Below are 19,597 nucleotides of genomic sequence, written 5' to 3'. Positions count from 1 at the left end.
AGCAGCTGGACTCCATGACCCTTGTGGGTCACTTCCAACTTGGGATATTCCCTGATTCTTTCTTTGCTAAGGACCAATGTTACAGAAAGCTTAGGAAGCTTGTGAGCTTGCAGTGCCTGCTCTGACTCCGTCGTCCCTCTTCTTCTTGTGACACTCGGTAAAATACACCAGTGAATTGGCACAGAGTGGGTGTGCTGTGTTGGTATTTTTGTTATGTATTTCATGAGTACTTCAGCAGCAGCATTGTCAGTGGCAAGACTCTTAGGCACTACTAAGTCCAGACAAGAGGTTTATAAAGCATCAAGCAGCAACAGTCAGGTTCTTATACGCTCAAAAGGGCTGTTTGGCCACTGATCCTTACAGTGAGGCTTCTAGTGCATACCTTTGATTTTTTAGTGTAGCTGAAAAACTCAAGACCTGTAGCACATTCTCATCAGCCTTGCTATAAATGTGTCCCTGCTGGAGTTTGTGAGGTTTAATTCACTGGTGATGGTAGTGCAGCTGCCTTCAAGCAGGGGCCAGATGAATGTGAATCATGAGAGCAGATGGAAATCCTGGGCAGGGTGAGCACATATTGATGGTGGGTAAGCCAAGGTCTTGCATTGTAATGATACAGGGCTCTGTTGGTGCAGTGATACTGGAGACTAAATTACACAATGTTAACCAAGTTATACCTTGGAGAAGTCAGTTAATAAGGCAGGCCCAAGCATCACAACCATTGTTAATCTCTTATGTTAAAAACAAAGCAAAAAATCAGCAGCTACTTGCACAACATTTGTGCAGACGGAGGGAAAAATACATGAGTTTGTGTAATTACTGTGTCATGGACTAAAGTTTCTGACTAAGGGGTCAAAATGTTAGGAAAGGGTCTGGGAAGGTGGGATTCCTCAACTTCAAGTGCTGCCACTCTACAGCCTAGTGAGATTAATCTTTTGAGGGTATGTAAAAAAGAGTCGTAAATGTATTAAACTGCTACTTTTGTAGGGGCTATTTTAATTCAGAATAACCATAGTTATAGAACAGCTGACAAAATCACACCACTAGGTATGTTGTTGCTTGTACCAAAAACTGAGATTAAGCTGGACTGTTGTGGTTTTTAAGAGAGATGTTCATTTAACAAGAGGGCTATCCCAGATTTGTCTCTTGATCCCAAAATGCCTTCTTCAATCTTGATCTGAGCAGGTGGCCCCATCTATATTGTTAAAGAAACTTTATTATATCCAGTGAAAATTAGATTGCAAAAAAATAGAAACTAACATTTTTAACTTAGGTCAAAACAATTCTAAACCAGATTACTAGTAACAAAATAACTTGTTTGATGTGAAACAGTAAGACATCAGTTATAAACAAAGCAAAAACTTTGTATACATGTTAGTTTCAGAAGAGCTTGAATACATAAATTTCATGTATTAAACTCAAAACTTAAATATAGAGTAATTATTAGATCTTTACCAAACCATCATGAGTCTTAGAAAGTCTCCTACAGTTTTAAACCAGAGTTTAAAGATCAGTAATTGAAGAAGCTAGGAACCTTAAAGGCATTTTCTTTCTAAGCTTTTCTTGCTCTCAATCACACCTACACAATTTTTAGTCTGAACACCCTAAAGTGCAGAATTTCTTGCAACAAAAGCTAGCATTGTTTGTGTTGTTTTGAATAATACAAAGTAGGCTTTATTGTTTGTAATGCTTTTTCAACACTTTGACACAGATTCAACACAATGTCTGATTGTGAAATTACAATTTGAATTTAACTTGCATACTGTGTTTTACAAATAAGTTTATCACTGTTTTTCTTACTGTAACAGAATTTGCATCATTACCAAGTGTACATGTAGAAAGTGAATTTTCTGTTTCTCAAATACTGGAATGAGGATGGAGCTTTTAAGGTGCACTTCACAATGAAGGCTTGTGGTTTCCTGGCAGGACTTTATTCAGGTGATTCACATACTATGACAGTTCATTGTTTAGTAATGTCCTCGGACAATCCTCCAGAAACACTTGTGGTGATGACCCCATTCAAGGGAGATGCAAACTGTTAAGTGAAGAATGGCCACTGCAATTCTCAAAGGCACAGAATATAGAGCTTACAGGGCTTAGTCATCAAAAGTGGTCAGGGATTTTACTGCTTCTTAAATAGGACTGAAAAACGGAAAGGCAAGAAAGAAGTAAGCAAAAGAGGACAGTGTTGGCACAGTAACAAACTGGTAACAGTGATGAATCCATCATCTCTTAGGCTAGCCCTACCAAATAGCAGCAATATGTGGAGGGAGGATGACAATCTAACCCATTTTAAGAGAGCAATAACTTTATGAAAAAGATCACATACGATTGCAGGCAGTAGCAGGCAATTTATTCTCTTTCTGTGTAGCAGTCTCCATAAAAAGGGCTTTAATGTGAAGTTCTCCTGCTGTCTGGGTAATGACAGTCCTACTCGGCCTCCTTTGTTTTATGTACCTTTTTCAAAGCAATCTCAGCTCTTCTGGCTAAGGAGATAAAGAGTCCACAATAAAATACCTAACAATTTAGGCAAAGATTTGAAGGCAAGCTCCCACAGCATCCAAAATATTGGGCTAGAAAATACTAGTGTCTTCTTGCAGAATAACTTGACATCTACCCCTTGGAGTCACCAGAATTTTGGCATGTCTCTGGTTCAGTGGGCACACTCCTTTTTGTTAGACTCCACAACCAACTTTTAGCTACCTGCAGAAAGCTCCACTCTGCCACCAGAAAAGCCTTTTCAGTTTTAAATCTTCCTTTTCTTTAAAACTCTTCTATAGCTGTATAATTGTTCTACATGAGAACATCTATCAGTTCTTCATTGCATTGGACCCTACATTTTGACTGTAACTTTAGTATTTACCTCAAGAATTTCCTCTGTGTTTTTACTTCCTCAGCTCCTCTAACACTGGAGTACTTCATCCTGAATTATTTACCTCCTCAGTGATTCTTACCTTCTAAGACACTACTACATAAACTGTTAGTTTTTGGGTTTTTTTTTTTAAGGCTAGGATGCAAAGGCAACAAAATTTCCTCAAACTGAAGTACTGTTAGAGATGTTTTTCACAGCTTGAATCTTACAGAACATACTCTTAAATATCCATCTCCTCCATTGAGATGTCTCTATTATACATGAAATGTACCAGTTTGCCTTGATACCATACTAAGCATTATAATCTTTGCTCAAGACATTAACAAGGGACGTGCCACTTAGTTGATCTTGATGCATGAGCTGCATTTCATGAGCTCCATTATCTTTTAAAGGCACAGCCTTCACTTACACTTATATTCTAGCCTGCACTTTGGGGGAATGTGTAGAATTAATTAACAAAGTTCTCGTAGTTATGCACACTTCTTGAATGAGTCTGTGTTTCCACACACAACAAACAATGTCTGTGTCTTGAAGGAGAGCCTGGTGTTGCAGAAAAGATTGGATTTTGCCATAAACACATTAGGATACAGACTTCTATAGAAGCTCATCAGAAAGAAGAATCTGAATTGTGTTGATTTTCTGCATTTAACTCCTCCACACTCACAACGCACACATACTTACAAACTTCTAGGTCAGGGTAATCCTCTAATATTGTACAGAGGTGATGCCTATGGAAGAAGGTTCCCTAAAACTGTATTACAATGAAGAGAAGGAAGTTTCAAACATGAATCAATTTGAATAGGAAACAAAAGATCCTTCTTCAGCAACAAACAGGAACATCCATTAAACCAGCCTAGAAACTTGGCACCATCACAAAGAGGCTGAGGTAACCCAGGACAACATCTCTTCCAGACTGAAAAGGATTCACAGAATCAATTAGCAGTTCATTCTTTAATTAAATGAAGATTTACACAAACAACAGAACACTTTGAAGAAGTATAGGCACATATTGCTACAGAGGGGTCTCCTACAGCACCGAAAACAGCCTTCAATTCTTTATTCTCCCAGTTTGGTTTTTGTGCAGCAAAGACAAAGCCCAGAGTCCAATAAACCCCAAACATGAATTACTTGAACTCCTTTTTTACTTTTCAAACAGAAGGAGGAAATTAGTTCTGCTAAAGATGATGAGAACAGTCATTTTGCAAATGGTGCTGTGAAGCTGATCAGAAGGGAATGTGTTGTAGCATAACTGCCCTGTTTCAGCACATCATCCTGTAATAACAATCTGCAGCATGGCTCCGCTTCACTGAGAGGGAGAGAGTGCTACATCCAGCAGGCCCCTCAGTACATGCACATCCCAGAGAGAAGCACCCTCCCTTTGTTGGAAGGCAGCCCATTACCCAGCGTGAGCCTTTCAGATTCTCATTTCAGGACAGAGATAGAACTTGCTTCATTGGCTGCAGCTATTTGCTGTTTCCAGTTATGACCCTTGTGATTAAGCCAAGCTCTGAGCCCTGAAATCCTCTTCTGAAATGGTGAACAGCTTTTGTTCAACAACATAATAGGAAACCATTTCTTGGCATCCAACCAAATGAGTATTTGAGTATTAGCTTTTCAAAAGCTATCTCATGAATTCAAGAAATAAACCTCTTTAGTTTTGTTTGCTGAAATAGACAGCGTGTTACACTAGGCTGCAACTTCTGACAGCTGTAGGTAGAGAATACTTCCCTTCCTTGCTGCTGGAATCCATGCCCTGAGCATTCATTTGTTTGCAACGGCAGAAAGTTGGTCCCGAATCCTTCCCAGACCTTCTAACATAGTGTCCAGTGTTTCTTTGCTCAGTTCCACAGTCAGTGCAGAAACAACAGGATTATTTCCACATAAGGCAGCATCTTCCTGAATCTTAAAATAGGAATACAGATGTTAGTTGTCTGAAAAATTAATTTATGTGTTGTTCTTCCAGAGCCGCTACAAAATGTTGTGTTTAATACAAAGATTATACAAAATGGTCTGAATTTGGAATCCAGCTCCATCCTGAAGAACCATGGCACATTTTCTAAGCTGCGTGCCTCACTAGTGAAGTGCACTCCCATTGACAGAGTGCAAGTGAGCACCTACTGCCATGAGTATTGGGATATTTTGAAGATATTGTGGCAGGAAGCCACATCTGTATCAAAAGCATCTCAGCAGATACCACAGAGATACCACATTACCCCACCCCACATACAGAAATTAGATTTTAATTCCTTCTCTGAATCCCACTCATCTGATTTTTATTGGTTGGGGGGATCCAAAACTCTGCAGAACACAAGCAGTACACAAGCAGTTAAGTTAGGTATACTCCCCAAATGATAGATGTAGCTGGTGAAGGAAGTTAATAGTAATCTCAAGTCATTTCCCAACTAATGAAGTCAGCCAAACATGCTGATGGAGTGCTTAGAATTAAAGGATGATGGCTTCACAATTTATCTTCTTTTTTCTGTAGAAAACAATGGTGACTAGGAACAAACATGGTGACTTCTCACATCCTCATGCACACAAAACTTCTGTGCAAGAGAGCTTTCATCAGAGACACCATTCCCATGCTCTGTGGCATTTCAGGTATCATCTCTGAGAAAGTCTAATGGCCCACCAGGCACGAGGCAAGCACCAGATGCCTGTCTGAACTGGCCTTCCCTGGCAATTCAGTCAGCTTGCAGCTGGACTTTGTTATTTGGGTCCTCCACAGGCACTGCCATTACCTTTAGCTGCAGCAGGCAGGTAGGGACTGCCATTCTTACAATGCTGTCTGAAGATGTCTTGATGTCCACCCTCCAGTCCATGTCCACCAGCCGAGGCAGGGAGACTGAGGGGTTAAAAATGGCTCTGTTAGGCTCAGCAGGACACCAGGGTGATACCACCCCTGCAACCTGTGACCACCACCATGCACAGGCCTCTCCACTCCTGGCTCTGGGAAGTGTACAAGTTTAGCTCCTACTATGTGGTTTCCCATCATTTTACTCTGGAATAAGCCAGTCTCTGAAGACCTCCTCATGACACTGGAAGGGCAAAAAGGGTTCTCCCATCATTACATGCAATGACAGTTCAGTGCAAGAAACAGAGAGAAATTTCCAAAGCAGCTGGAAGAAGGACAGCAGTAAGATGTCTTCTCCCCATCTTTATGCCCTGCCTTGCTGCCTGCTGCACTCAACTAGTGTTTCATTGTGAGTTGCTCTGGCACCTACATGCTTATTGCTCTGAAACTGGTGAGAAAGCACTCAGGAAAGCTTGTAAAATCTAGCAGTATAAAACATGTTATTTCAAGTTCCCCAGCCAAAGCATCCTGCAGTATAGCAAACATGCTGACAAACTGCAATCTTCACATTCCTTAAAAGTATTTCAAATATCACCCTAATTGCATGCAGCCTAGCAGAAACCATTTAATAGGTGCATTACTGACATCAATAGCTCAGAGCTGGAGACCTCTTGGGCCCACCCAAGGAAAGAAACACCAGTCTAACTTGGCTGCTAAGGAAAGAGCTGTCTCAGTAGGCAATTGCAGCCTGTCTGGATTCTGCCTGTTGTAAATGCTTAGTGTCTTCCCCAGGGGTTGATTGCCAGCCTTCCTACTAACTACAGACACTCAAGTTGCTTTCTCTCTGTGCTTTATTGTCTAATTGAATTTTTTTCTGTCTGGGGAAAGGCTCTCTCTCCGTGCCCCTGCTGCTTCCTTGCACAGAGCTCCAGGGGGCAGTGCAAAACTGGCTGCCTTGCTCCTGCTTTTGGAACAAATTCCAGTTCACAGTCTGTCAAGGCCAGCACTTGGCAGCATTTGCAACAGCACAAAATACATCTGTTAAGCCTTATATGTTAATTTGCAAAGATTGATTGCAGGTGGCTTGAGAGGGGCAGGAAACCATTCACTTTTTTATGTTAACACAGATCAATCTGTTGGAATGTCTGCCTTGGACCACTGCCTTGGTCCCTATGTAATGCATGTCAGATACTTCATAAATACACTACTAAGATAATCCATTCTTTCCTAGTAGACAATCTCATTCCTGAGATTACTACTTACTCTGACTGGCTTGTGCTTCATTTCTCCAAGAAGAGCTGTAAAAAAAGTGGAGAAAACAGTATCAACAGTGCTTTCAGAAAAAAAAAAAAAGAAAAGAGGTAAGCATTTAGCATGGCTTATCCCTGACTAATGGCAGGCAAACTGGTGACCAACCATGGGTTCTTCTGGAAGGGCAGCTCGTTTAAAGCCCACACCTTCCTCCCTGGTGTTATCAAAGCCATGGGCTCCAAGGACTGAGATGTGCAAGCAGAAGTGCCCTCCCCCGCCACCACCTCGTGTACGCTCTATCACATCCAGTGCCTCTGCACCTGAGCCATGGTGACAAGTGGATGGATATCTGGGTACCACCTGCATCTTCTAGAGCTGAAATCCAGCCTTCTAAGTTTTATCATCAACAGTAGCATTTTTTCACCACACAGCTGTTAAGATAAAAGGGGCTTGGCATATTAGGACTGTGGCCCACGTCTGTTTCAGAAGTCATGGCAAAACTCTGTGTGCCCATGGCTGTGTTTCGCTGGCCATTTATAGAAACAAGACAAATATCCACGTTGCCAAATATCCACGTATCAAACGACGTACACAGGCTTTAAATCTACAGCTGAAAGCAAATGGCAGGTGGACAGCACTTACATATTCTCCAAGATTATCTTAGTCAAGAGGTTTTTCAGATTTTGGTGGAAGTTTTCTGGGAAGAGACGGAGGATGTCTTCTGGCGCGGTCAAGCCGCGGTACACCACGTGCCTGGTGAGGTTGTGCAGAGCAGACACCAGCTGGCAGGGGGCAAGAGAAGGGCTGCGCTGAGAAGCATTACACACAGCACAGGGCGGGCCCTCTTAGCCAAAGACGCAGCTTATGCTGGAGACCCTCAGCACCCGAGCCCTGGGCACCCACGTACGGCCCGACAGCCTCAGCAGGACGGGGCTGCACTCCTCAGCGCCTCCGCTTCGCAGCCTCAGCCCGTTCCCTTCTGCCGCGGGCGAGGGTCGCTGTTCCCGCGCACGTCTCGTTTCCCGCACCTTCCCGAGGGCCTGGGCCAGCCCCGCGCTGGCACCGCCACAGTCCCGCTCGTTCCCTCCCGCCGGGGCCCGCGGCTGCCCCTCCCGGCCCTACCTGCTCCGCTTCCTCGGCGCTGACGGCGAGCCCGGGGCAGGCGCGCTGCGCCAGCGGGCCGAGCGCGGCGGGCGGGCTGGAGAAGCACTCCTGGCACAGCTGCCGCACAGCGTCCTTCGACGGCGCCTGGCGGGGAGCAAAGCGGGGGCGCTTAGCCGCGGCCCGGCAGCGGCGGCCCTGGTCCCCGCGGCCCGGCCCCGCTCACCTTCAGCAGGATCTGCAGCGCCGCGAAGTCCCCGTCCCGCAGCGCCGCCATCTTGGCGCCGTCAGCGCGGCCGCGCTCCGCCCGCCGCCATCACGCGCTCGTCACCGGGGCGGGGCCGGGGACACGGACACGGGACAGGGACCGGGACACGGACACGGACAGAGACACGGACACGGGACTGGGACCGGGACACGGACACGGACAGGGACAGAGACACGGACACGGGCAGGAGACAGGGACAGGGACACGGACACGGGCAGGAGACACGGACACGGGACTGGGACAGGGACACGGACACGGACAGAGACACGGACACGGGCAGGAGACAGGGACAGGCACACGAACAGGGACACGGACAGGCACACGGACCGGACAGGGGACAGGGACAGAGACCGGCACACGGACCGGGATAGGAAAGCTGTCGGTGTGTGGCACTGCCGCTGCCGCTCCGCTCGGGGCGTTTTCTACTCTTGAGTACAAAGCTCTGCCTCGGAATTGTGCTGTAAACGCGCTGCTTTCAGCCAGAGGGAACGAGAGGTGGAGGATTCATCATGGCACTATGATAGCCATACGGACCATTATCTTTGCAAGCTGAGTCTTTCACTTTGTAGGACATTTAAATAAGTCCTCTTTTTGAGAGAGAACGTCTTCTCTTTGCCGTGTGTGGCTTCCAGCACACCTGAATCCAGGGCATCACTAATCTATGGTATTTCCCCGTCAGTGCCTCTGTCACCTCCCCATCCTTATTTCCATCTCTGTTGGTTTGTAAGCAGAATTTTGCACAGTAAGAAATGCAAACATATAAATACTTTTTTCACTGGGCTTCCCAAGGCTCGCAGGGAGCAGGGTTTACTCTTGTAGAGGAACAGATTCCATACTACACACTAGCACAGAACATAAAGTGAAGGGAAAGATGGTGAAATATTAATTTTTTATTTCCAAAAGGAAAGGTTTGCAGCTAGTGGGTTAAACAATAGCATCCCAGTGGGGGAAAAGCATGGGGTCGTGGTTAAAGTTTGGGGTTTAAGAGTTAGGAAACCAGAATCACATTCTCTTGACCCTGTTTCAGTCTTTAGATGAATCAAGGTAAGTCAGTTTGTCACGAGTGCCAGGAAGGTAACGGCACTCTCTGTATAACACATAATGTCCTGCAGTGGTGAGTGTGGGCATTTATTAACATCAGCAGTAAGCATGGAGGTTGTGAAAGGATAAACAGAATGGAGGCACTGTGAAAAAACAACACTGTGTTACAACCTGAGGAAGTATGCCTGAAGGAAACAGGGATTGTTCACAGGATATACTTGTCCTTGCATCGTTGACCTCTTATAATCTGCCTGCTTGTCTTGCTCCCAAACCAATAGGGCTAACTTTTTCTAAGAGATAAGCAGAATTTTTCTAAGCAGTGACGCCTCTGAAATGCCCTATCTAACTGGGGGAGAGGGACACTTAGATTTTTTCGGAACCTTTCTAAAGTAACAACTTTACAAGACTTCAGTAAAATCAGGTTGATCCATGCCTAGTTTATTGGGTTTCTGTGGCAAGGTTCTGGTAGTGGGAAGCTACAAAGATGTTTTTTTTGGCAAGTTGTTAGAAACTGCCCCCGTCTCCAACAGAGCCTGAACTAACTTGCTCCAAGATGGACCTGCCACTGGCCAAGGCCAAGCCTGTCAGTGATGGTGGGAGCACCTCTGGGATAGCAGGGCTAAGAAGAGAAAACAAAAGTTATTGCAAAAGTAATTTGTCTAGCTGGAATCAAGTCCAGCAGGGAGGGGTGGGGGGAAGGTGCTTTTAGGATTTGTTTTTTCATTATCCTGCTCTGATTTTGACTAGTGATAAAATCAGTTAATTTCTCTGAGTCAAGGCTGTTCTGCCCATGAAGGTAATGTGAGTGATCTGTCTCTATCCTTAACTCATGAGCCTTTTGTTACATTTTTTCTCCCCTGTCCAGTTGAGGAAGGGGGTGATAGAGTGGCTTTGGTGGGCACTGGGTATCCAGCCAAGATCAAACCACCACGCCTGGGTTAAGGACTTAATAGTACAGAGCAACTTTGGCAGGCAAGTAGGTGGAGAGATGGAAAGGATGGGAGGGTGTAGGGTGGGGAGAGTAGATAACTGTCTCTGCCAGCTCTCACAGGAGTGTGTGGCAAGAGAACATTTACCTGTGAGTCACATACTCAGAACAAAGATGCTGCCTGCCAGTAAGCACAGCTGACATCCCACTGAATTTGTTCTCCAGTCCACCTCCTATTGCTGCCATTTCCTCACTCTGGGAGCCTTATAATTATGAAGAAATAATGACAGGTTTGATTTAATATCAAAATTGAAATGCTATTGTTTAATGTCAAACTTGAAATAGCTGAAGCCAACAGAAGTGCTTAGTAAAATGCTTTATTTGGTTTGATCTTTTCTTCTTCCTTCCCTTCCTTCCTCTCCTCCTTCCTTCCCTTCTTCCATTCTTCTTTCCCTCCTTCCTTCCTCTACGAGGTCAAGGCCTCAAAAATTAAATAATCATCAGGCATGAAGTGGGAGACTGCATCCTGTAAGGAAGGCTGGCCCTGTGATCAGTGTGATTGTCAGGAAGGTCTGAGAAACACCAGTTCAATTATCTGCTGTGCCAGAGGCACTTCTCTCTGAGTTTGAAAAAAGAAACCCACTTAGGGGAGTGAGATGGATTGGATGTCCTCCAGATGTGTTTTCTCACAGCCCTTTTTTACCATGATTTCATGTCTGTATCACCCAAGGGGACTCAGCTGTGAGCTCTGAGCCTGCAGATGAGTCACAGCACTGTCTGCAGGAATTGGGTTGGATCTCATGAACCAAACTATCCAGTCATTGAGTCTGAGAATTAAATTTTGCCTCTGGGCTGGCAAATTTGCCTGCACCCAGTCCTGGGTGGTACAGCTGGAGTACTGACTGATGTGACTCTCTTGGCTGAGCCAGCCTAGGGTATCTGCAAATCATTCTCCCTAAAGTAGTGTAGGTATTTTTTTTCTCCTTGAGAAGTAAAACTGGGAAATACTAAATTTAGCTTGCCTATAATTCTTACCTGGAGAACTGTAATCTTTTACACTCCAGGAAAAGAGCCAACAGTTTTAGCTCACTTTGTCCATTTAAGGGTCTCTGGGAGAGAAATCCTTGGGATACTAAGGATTTGATGGCAAGAACTATTATTTTTTCCCCACAGCATAGCCTGTATTCACTGGAGCATGCGTAGCAGAGGAGTGGTCTCTTCCTTAAGGGCTTCCAGCTGCAAGGCAAGGCTCTGCTCTGTAACTGCTCCCTGCTGGGTGGGTGCAATTTTAGTAAGAAAGTTGCCTATCCTTTTCAAATTAAAAATGCAGGATTTAGCTCCAAGGGAATGCATTACAGAGATGACATCAAGTGTGTTCATGGGCCTGGATGTAGACTGTGTGAGAGAGGAAAGCTCTGTATTCCAGCCAGTCTGTGCAGAGCTTCAGAGAACAGGATTTCCAAGCGGTCACCGGTAATTAGTATTTTGACACATGTTACTTTTTGCTGGAATTCAGAAAGACTGATTGGTCTGTGTTATTGGGGAAAGTTTCTGAACTGATCACTGGACTTGACAGGTAATCCTTGTTTAAACAGACTTAGGCAAGTCAGGTTGTTTTAATCTTCCAGTTTCCTACATTTATTTCTGTTGGTGAAACCCATTAACTGTGTGATAGAGAATAGGCCAGAAGTACTGGGGTACACTGTGGGCATGATTAGCAGTGCTGGCCTGGCTCTGCGTGGCTGTGCACCCTCTTCATTGCCAGTCTGTTGCCTCTTGCAGTGGCCCAACAAAGTGCATGTACTGTAGAATCAAGACCCACTATTTGGCCTCATCTCTACTCACTAAGGACTTGTCATCTTGAGAGGCTTTTATTGTTAGGGATTTTTAAGAAATGGAGCCAAACCATGTTGTTAACATTCGGGCTTGTACTCTTTCGTGTCAGTTTTCAATCACCTTTCAGATGACAGTATTCCTTCCTCCCTGGCCTCTCAGCTGAAACAGCTGAACTTCCTTTTCAGTTTGGATTGCTGATACTTGAGACTCTTCAAATGGGACTGCAAATTGGAGGGTAAGACCACTGCTGACAGATGTGATCCATAAGGCTCGTGCCAGCAGATACTCTCTGTGCTCTGTAAGTCTGTGGACAGTTGCCTGCATTGCAGCTGGAAAATGAGTAGCCTCACACTGCTGTAAATCTGTATTAAAAATGGAAATTGAGCAGCCTCACACTTGTAAAGAGGACATTGCACATTAACAGCTCATCTAAGGTAATTTTCTTTGCCCTCTGCTGCAAGACAATCCCTATAAAATTTGATGGGCAGCTGAGACTGCTCATGAGATCATGAATGTGTTCTAACTGCAAAGCATCATTGGGACAAAAAAAAAGCTTTTTGAGTGTTTTCCAGACAAATGTATTTGGCCTAATCATCATACCAAGCTTTTACCATTATCTGTATTCAAGATTTTACAACCATTCATTGATGCTCACAAAACTCCTGGGAAAAAATTCTGTATAAGAATCAATGCAACTGCATCTGGTTTTAGTAAGCAAATTAAATCATGCAACAAAACATTTTCCATGAGGTATTTGCAGCCCCAATGGCATAAGAGTCGCTTCTGACAAGACAGGAGGAGCAAGCCAGCACAGACAAAAGCAAGACATTTAATAGCTCTTATGAAAGCAAAAAAGTAAACCAGCCTTTCCTCCCCACTCTCCTTTTGAATGTCAGTGTCCCTTAGCATGATGTGATCACGCTGAAGCTCAACAAGGAGGCAGAGGCCAGCACCAGCACGGGCTCCCAGCTCTCCCTTTAGGCTGCTGGAGGTGACCACCACTCTGTGCAAGCAACTGTGCAAATTCAGAGGGGAAGACAGCAGGGAAAGCTCACACATGCTGGGGCTCACTGGTAAACTGGTCAGCAGCAGTGCCAGCAATGTGTCCTGTGAGACAAGGCGTGTGAACCAGCAAGCCTCAGGTGTGCCCGGTTCAGTAGCATGGCTTGTCTCTTCCAGCAGAGGAGCTGACTGCCAGGGCAAGTAGGTGATGGCATCTGTTACTGGGAGCCACTGCTGGCAGGAGAGCAGTTCCTGCACATCTGTGGGGCCTCAGGCCACCCTGGTGACTTGTGGCAGTTCAGCCTGTAGAGTGAAACATCAAGGGCCAGCTCTGGAGCCGCAGAGATGCCAAGTATCAACAAGCCAGCTGTACCTCAGTTCAGTTTAATGTTGTGTTCTCATTACAAAGTATCACTACACCCCGGCGCATTGCAGTCTGCAATGTTGCTGTGACACAACCTATAAACTCTGCCTAACCATTCTCAGTCTGTTAGGTTGTCTTGCTGCCCTTCCACTCTTCCACAGCCTAAATGCCGCTGAGTGCTGTCCTCTGCACTGCCTGCCTTTGACCACTGGGTGCCAGGGGCATCCCAGCAGGAAGGCGCTCACACACGGCTCCTTCTCCCGCGTCTGGAGGGAAGCACCGGCCCCGAGCCGCTTCACCCAGCTGTGCGTGTGCTCAGTTCACATTTGTGGTGAGGCCAGGTGTGTGGAACAGCCAGTGGCAGATCAAGGCAGCCCCGGGCACCTAGGCACTTCAAGAAACCGCATTGTCTCTGCTCCTGCAGCTCAGGCTGCCTGGGAGAGGGAGGTAAGGAGAGCTGTAAGGTCGTGGCTGTGACCCAAAACCCCAACAAGAACCCCATTAATTCATTTCATATGGGAATAGCTCACAGAGAGAGAACAGCCACCGTTAGTTTAAGTTACATCTCAGTAAGGGAAAGGGATTCATATCCCATTATCAAGGAAATACTGGAGTCATTCAGGCCCCTTTTGTTGCGATTGCTGCCTTTTATTGGTTTGAAATGACACTTTTGGAGGGCTTATTTCTGCCTTACTAGCTATGATTGTCTTTTCATTCGGTGTTAGTATGCTGGCTAGCTCAAAGAACTCCAGATTAAGGTGCTAAGAAATAGCAATAAAATCATAAAGCCACAGGTTATTTCAACAATGCCTTGATCACACATATAATTGCAACAGAAAACAGTTTCAACAGTAGTTTTCAACAAAAAGCAGTTTCTTTCTCTATTTTATATGGCTTAAAACTCAGAAAAGAGGAGGTATAACACAAACACTCAGAAAAACCTCTATTCATGCCTCAAAACAGAAGAGGAGAATTGTAAAAACGAACAAACTGGAATATAAATGATTTCTCTTTCTCTAGAGAGGTAGAGCTTTAGCTCTACCTCTTCACAACCACATTCTTAAATTAACAAGCCATCATAAGGGTAAATGTCAGGAGAAATTCTTTGAAAATGTCCTTCCCAGTATTATCAACATCACTATGGACTATTAAAATTAAAAGGCTCTTTAAAACGTAATTGACTTTTTCATTATTTATCTGCTGCTGCCTCTGTTCGCTTCCATGTGTGTAAGTAGCAAATCCCCAGAGGGGTGTTTCATAGCTGTATAAATGTATATTAAATGCTTTGCCTCTGGCATTTTAGAAATAGCACAAATGCAGCTGTGTTTGTGCATCTATAATTTCAGGACATGAGCCGGCCTCTCGAAGAAGTTTCCACTTGGTAGCTTATGTTTTCTTCTCTGGAGTTTTGCAAAATCTCAGTGTTAGTAACGAGGGTGTGTGAGGCAACGTCAGAACAGCAGAAATTATCTAATTACATTAAGACTTCAGCCTATGTTTATGTGAAACATTATGCCACAAGTAAATTGAATCCAGTCTGCTGGGCTCTTACCAATAGGATAAGAATGGTATGCAAAATAGTACAAACTAATTACTTTCTTTTAAGGGAAGCTCTTCAAGCAGATTATGTAAAATACACCAAAACAGACTTCATCCCCAATGCCTATCTATTACGTAGTAAATGCAGCATGTGTAACAAAATTAATACTTTCTCTAGAAAAAATACCTTTAACCATTTTGTGTGCATTCATCGTAACTCATAGAGGGGGAAGCAAGAGAGAGGTGCTGTTTGGAGGTGAAAACAAACAAAAAATTGCAGTTCTGCAGGTCGTGCAGTCACACTGTGCTATGCCCTGTAGCTCTGTGATGCAGAGCAGCAGCTGTGACTGTGAGCACACGAGGTGCAAACCAAGCTGTGGTGAGGCAGGAGGGAGCTGTCAGTGGTGTGACTCTCACGCTCAGCGCGTGAGCTTTGGCAGGTCTGGTTTGTCAAAGGTGGGAACTGTGTATTGGGTGCTTACTTCTGAAAGCAGAAAGTTCTGGTGTTTATATGGTGCATGTCCTGTTGGCTGTTACAAATTTAATGAGGGTTTTTTTCTTAATTCAGAACATTTTATGGCTGTGGTGTTTTATGTTTTTTTCCTCTCAGCAAACTGCAGAATGGAGCTTGCAAAACCTCCAGCCTCTTAGGACAGGCTGTGTTTAGCCCTGCCATCCCAAGGTACGTAGTTTGATGAGTTAGCTGAGTGTTTTACTATGCTGAAAAGAGCACCTAAGCATTGGTGTGCTTGTTGTTCTGTTTCCTCCTGGCTAATACATCCTGCAAACAATCCAACTTATTCCTTGTCCCCACAATGACAGCATTGTACAGCGCAACAGATCAGCATCAACTGATGTGTGATGCACGGTGCCTCATCGTACCAGAGACGGAATCAAAGGGCTACTGAAGAGTGCCACAGCTTTAAAAAAATTACATAGCTGAACCTAGAATTTGTTTTGTTTTGATAGCTGTTGTTCAAAACAGGCTCCCCAGTATATTTTCTGTTAAAAATATCTTTTGACATGTCTATAAAATTACCTTAGTTGAAGGGTAAACCAAATGATCACAACTCCAACATCAAGCCTAGGAAGTAATTCCCTGGCTAATAGCTACGGATGCTGCCCTGTCACTGGGGTGCTTGATTGATTTTACCCAGGCTGTGCATCCCCACTCTGACAGGTTGTATCAGAAGAGCCCTGCCTGGGGAACCAGAGCTCAGGAAAGACAGCTGTAGGCAGGGTTTTACTGTTGCGTGTTTTCCTGTGAAAACAATATGTTTGCTGAGGATTTGTGTCAGCTCAGGAAGAGAATCTGTGCCTGCAACAGAGAGGCTGGACATTGGTAGGTCACTTTATAATTTCAGTGTGTCCACATACAATACAAACCTGTGATTATGAAATGCATATAATATATAAAATGTAAATTTTATATAAATGAGTGTAAATGAGGCCTTAAAGGTTTCTCCACTCTCACCTGTAACTCTTTGTGCCAGTGCTACACAGGAGCACTGCTGTCTGAAGCCTCCTGTTGCAGCATCTTGCCAATGCACAGTGATGTTATGCAACTTCATTATGCAGTGACACAAATACCATGGAGCTGAAGCACTACTTTCAAGAAAAATTTATTCCAGCAGTAAGAAAAATGTTTAAATCAACACAAACACAAGGTTTTGGTAGTAAGGCAGCTCTGGGTCACCAACTGATCTGAATCAGCATGACTTGAAATGAAGCAGAATGAATTCTCATACCTTCAGATACAAGCTGTCAGAGTTTAGAGAAGTGTAGATGCTTTACACCTCAGGAAATGTGTCTAAAAGTAGGCGCTCGTATACCAGCCTGGAAACAGAGCCATGTGTCAGCCTGTTGTGCCTTTTCTCTGCACTGTGGCTCTAGTGTGCAGTGAAGGGACAAAAGTGTGGGACAGAGCACAGCCATTGCAGCAGTCCTGCCTGCAATGCTTGTGATGTGGCTCCACTGGTGTTTCAGTTTGGATCAGGACTGTATTTTTGATGCAAATCTTCTGAACATCTTTATTGCCTGTGCTTCTTTTTCCATCAGGGGCTGAATTTTGAGTGGAGGGGTTAGGTTCCCCTAACCCCTAACCCTAGGGGTTGAGTGAAATTAAACTGAAAAATGTTCTCCAGAAGTATACCAAACATGCTCAGACCTCATTGGCATTCACTCTGGGGGATCCAAATGAAGGTGATTTGAATTGAAAAAAACAACACCTGGAATAGTGTGCATGTCAGATCTTCAGCAGCAACTGTTTGTGTAGAGCATCTATTCTACAGGTTCTTGGTCTGCTTGACCTTACCATGCAGATGGAACTTGATCTGATTTTTAATAGTAGTTGAGAGAACCTAGTTGTAGGGGGATAGAATAGAAGAAAATAAAGGTAGTGTAGAAAGTAATCTTACCCCTAAGGAGTTGCAGCTGGGCCAATTAGCAAAGATGAGGACCAGGCCTGACTTTAACAGGGCACAGCTGTAAGCAATGAGAAGAAGAGTGCTATAAAAGAGTGGGGTGGCTGGTTGAGAAGGGAACTGGAGTCAGTGGCTGCTTTGTGAAGAAGAAAGAGGCAGTGCTCTGAGGAGCTGCCCACAAGAAACACCAAGAAGGTATGGAACTTTTGTGATAAGGAGACAACAGTATGGAGCCCCTGCAATAAGATGATAGCACCTAGTGAAAATTAGGCTCCAAATTTTTAATTTCATTTTCCCCATAAATGAATTTGACCATGTGAAATTCTTACTCTTCCATACGCTATGATCATTAGTGAATTAGTGCTTATGTAACATCTCTGAAAATTATTTGTCATTTCTGTAAATGCGCTGGTAATGGTGAGGAAGTTTACTAGTTTATTCTATAATATTCTCTAATATTTCACAACTTATGCAAGTGGTAAATATTTAAATTTTTGCTGAAAATGGACTCCATTCAAGAGTGGAATGTTCCAGCTGAATCAGCACACAAAATTACAATGTAACTGTAGGAAGTTGAGGGGTAAAAGGGGGAATTGCATAAAGAATTCCATGTCCTAGGTAAAAATCAACATATTGCAACCTAAGTTGGATTTGGAATTTTCCTGAGCATTTCTGAATGGAAAGGCATTTGAGATACTGTTTAATGTAAGGACTTAAATTGATAAGTAAATGTTAAACAGTGTTTGGAGAAAGTTGGATGTTAATTAGTTACAGCAGCATTTTCAGCAGTTCTTACTAGAACTTTTTCTTAAGCAGAAGCAAACAGGAAGCATAACTCTTTCAGTATCACCACTGCTTCAGATTTGATTCAACTAGGAAAGAAAAGTCTATAGTAACAAAAATTTTAAACCCCTGTTTCCTTCCTGGAACAGGAAATGTAAAAATAGGAATAGTCTACTTCCAAATTCTTCTAAAAGAGGTGAAAATGTGTCACTCATTCCATTAAAAAAAACACTTTACAGTGTTTTTAAAAAAGCAAGTACAGCGACCGAAGCAGCTTCGTATATGAGTATGCAGCATATTAAAGAACTGACAGAAAACATAAAAGCACACAGAAATCCTAGCTACCTTGGTTTTCAACATCACTATTACCAGGCCAAACCATTATCAATCAATTTAATCTCTGTGAACTATGAACCACTGTTGATCCATAAAATGTAAGAGTCCAGACAATGGAATACTTGTTGATTTCTGACTGTTGGAAGAGAGCAATATCAATATTCCATTCAAAATACCAGTCAAAATGCCTATGATTATAACATGTAATTTAATTTTTGTAGAAACCATAACATTTTATTAATTAGCTATTAGGTGCTTTATTGAGTAAATTGACAAACACTATTAGTATGTAGAATGCTCCAGAGACTCCCACTTTCTTTTTTTTTTTTTTTTTTTTTTTTTTTTTTTTTTTTTTTTCCCCTCAAACACTATTTGGCTTGTTAATTACAAAAGGTTGAGAAACAGTTTTGTTACAATGCAGGTTTGGGCTTGGATATTAATCCTCAGTTAGAAACTTCCTGTCCCAATTCTCTCTTTGTCTCCGTCAGCTTAAAACCACAGTAAGCCTCAAATACTACACAATTCCAGCCCCAGTCATCTTGAAATGGGAGCCTCAGAGTCTAAAAATCTCCTTCTGCTGGAGTCACGAGAATCACTGTGTTTGAACAACCATTCCCATTTCTCAAGATAAGGAGGCAGGAGAGGATCTTTAATGTTTAAGGTCTGATGCATGGGCAACTACTTCACTAGAGAAGCAGTTGTGTTTGGGGGCACTTGAATAGACAAACCTCTCTCAAAATGCTGAGGCCAACTCTCCTCTCATCTTAGAGCAGGGATGTTTCTTCCCGAATACTTTCTTGGGAGCATCCAGCAGCCTGCGTTCACCTCCTTCTGCAAATACAATTTACACGATTAGCTGGAACTGAGTCAACGCCCCCAGGCTAGGGCACAGGATACAGGAGGATTTTAGTACGAGTTGGGTTTCCTGGAGGGAAGTCCAGCTAAAGAGGAGTCTTGCATTCTCCTCAGTCTATTGTTCAGTCTGACTTGGACCCTGGTCTTTTCTGTTTACTCACTCAGACAGCCCGTGTCCCTGCATACCAGTCTGTGTGTGTACAGTAA

The 19,597-nt window shown here is 43.7% G+C and overlaps 1 protein-coding gene across 1 annotated transcript; it reads right to left on the bottom strand.

The window, feature by feature from the left end:
• Positions 1–3,803: 3,803 nt before the first annotated feature.
• On the bottom strand, positions 3,804–8,300 carry COMMD9 (COMM domain containing 9). Its single transcript, XM_058026921.1, has 6 exons — positions 8,242–8,300; positions 8,037–8,162; positions 7,557–7,696; positions 6,927–6,961; positions 5,611–5,714; positions 3,804–4,771 (listed from the first exon to the last, which is right to left on the bottom strand). Exons 1-6 carry the CDS (start codon positions 8,290–8,292, stop codon positions 4,631–4,633), a joined length of 597 nt encoding a protein of 198 aa, XP_057882904.1. The 5' UTR covers positions 8,293–8,300; the 3' UTR covers positions 3,804–4,630.
• Positions 8,301–19,597: the final 11,297 nt, after the last annotated feature.

This window comes from Melospiza georgiana, chromosome 6 (genome assembly GCF_028018845.1).
Source record: "Melospiza georgiana isolate bMelGeo1 chromosome 6, bMelGeo1.pri, whole genome shotgun sequence".
NCBI classification, from domain to species: domain Eukaryota; kingdom Metazoa; phylum Chordata; class Aves; order Passeriformes; family Passerellidae; genus Melospiza; species Melospiza georgiana.
The sequence above is the reverse complement of the archived record's forward strand: the minus strand, read 5'-3'. Positions and strand labels throughout refer to the sequence as shown.

What these genes read in the sequence shown, in the direction of transcription:
- COMMD9 (XM_058026921.1), bottom strand. Translation starts at nt 8,292, where the DNA reads ATGGCGGCGCTGCGGGACGGGGACTTCGCGGCGCTGCAGATCCTGCTG. An exon ending in AAGATAATCTTGGAGAATAT is followed by an intron (nt 6,962 to 7,556) that starts GTAAGTGCTGTC and finishes CTTTTTTTACAG; the next exon opens with CTCTTCTTGGAGAAATGAAG. An exon ending in CCTGCCTGCTGCAGCTAAAG is followed by an intron (nt 4,772 to 5,610) that starts GTAATGGCAGTG and finishes TCCTATTTTAAG; the next exon opens with ATTCAGGAAGATGCTGCCTT.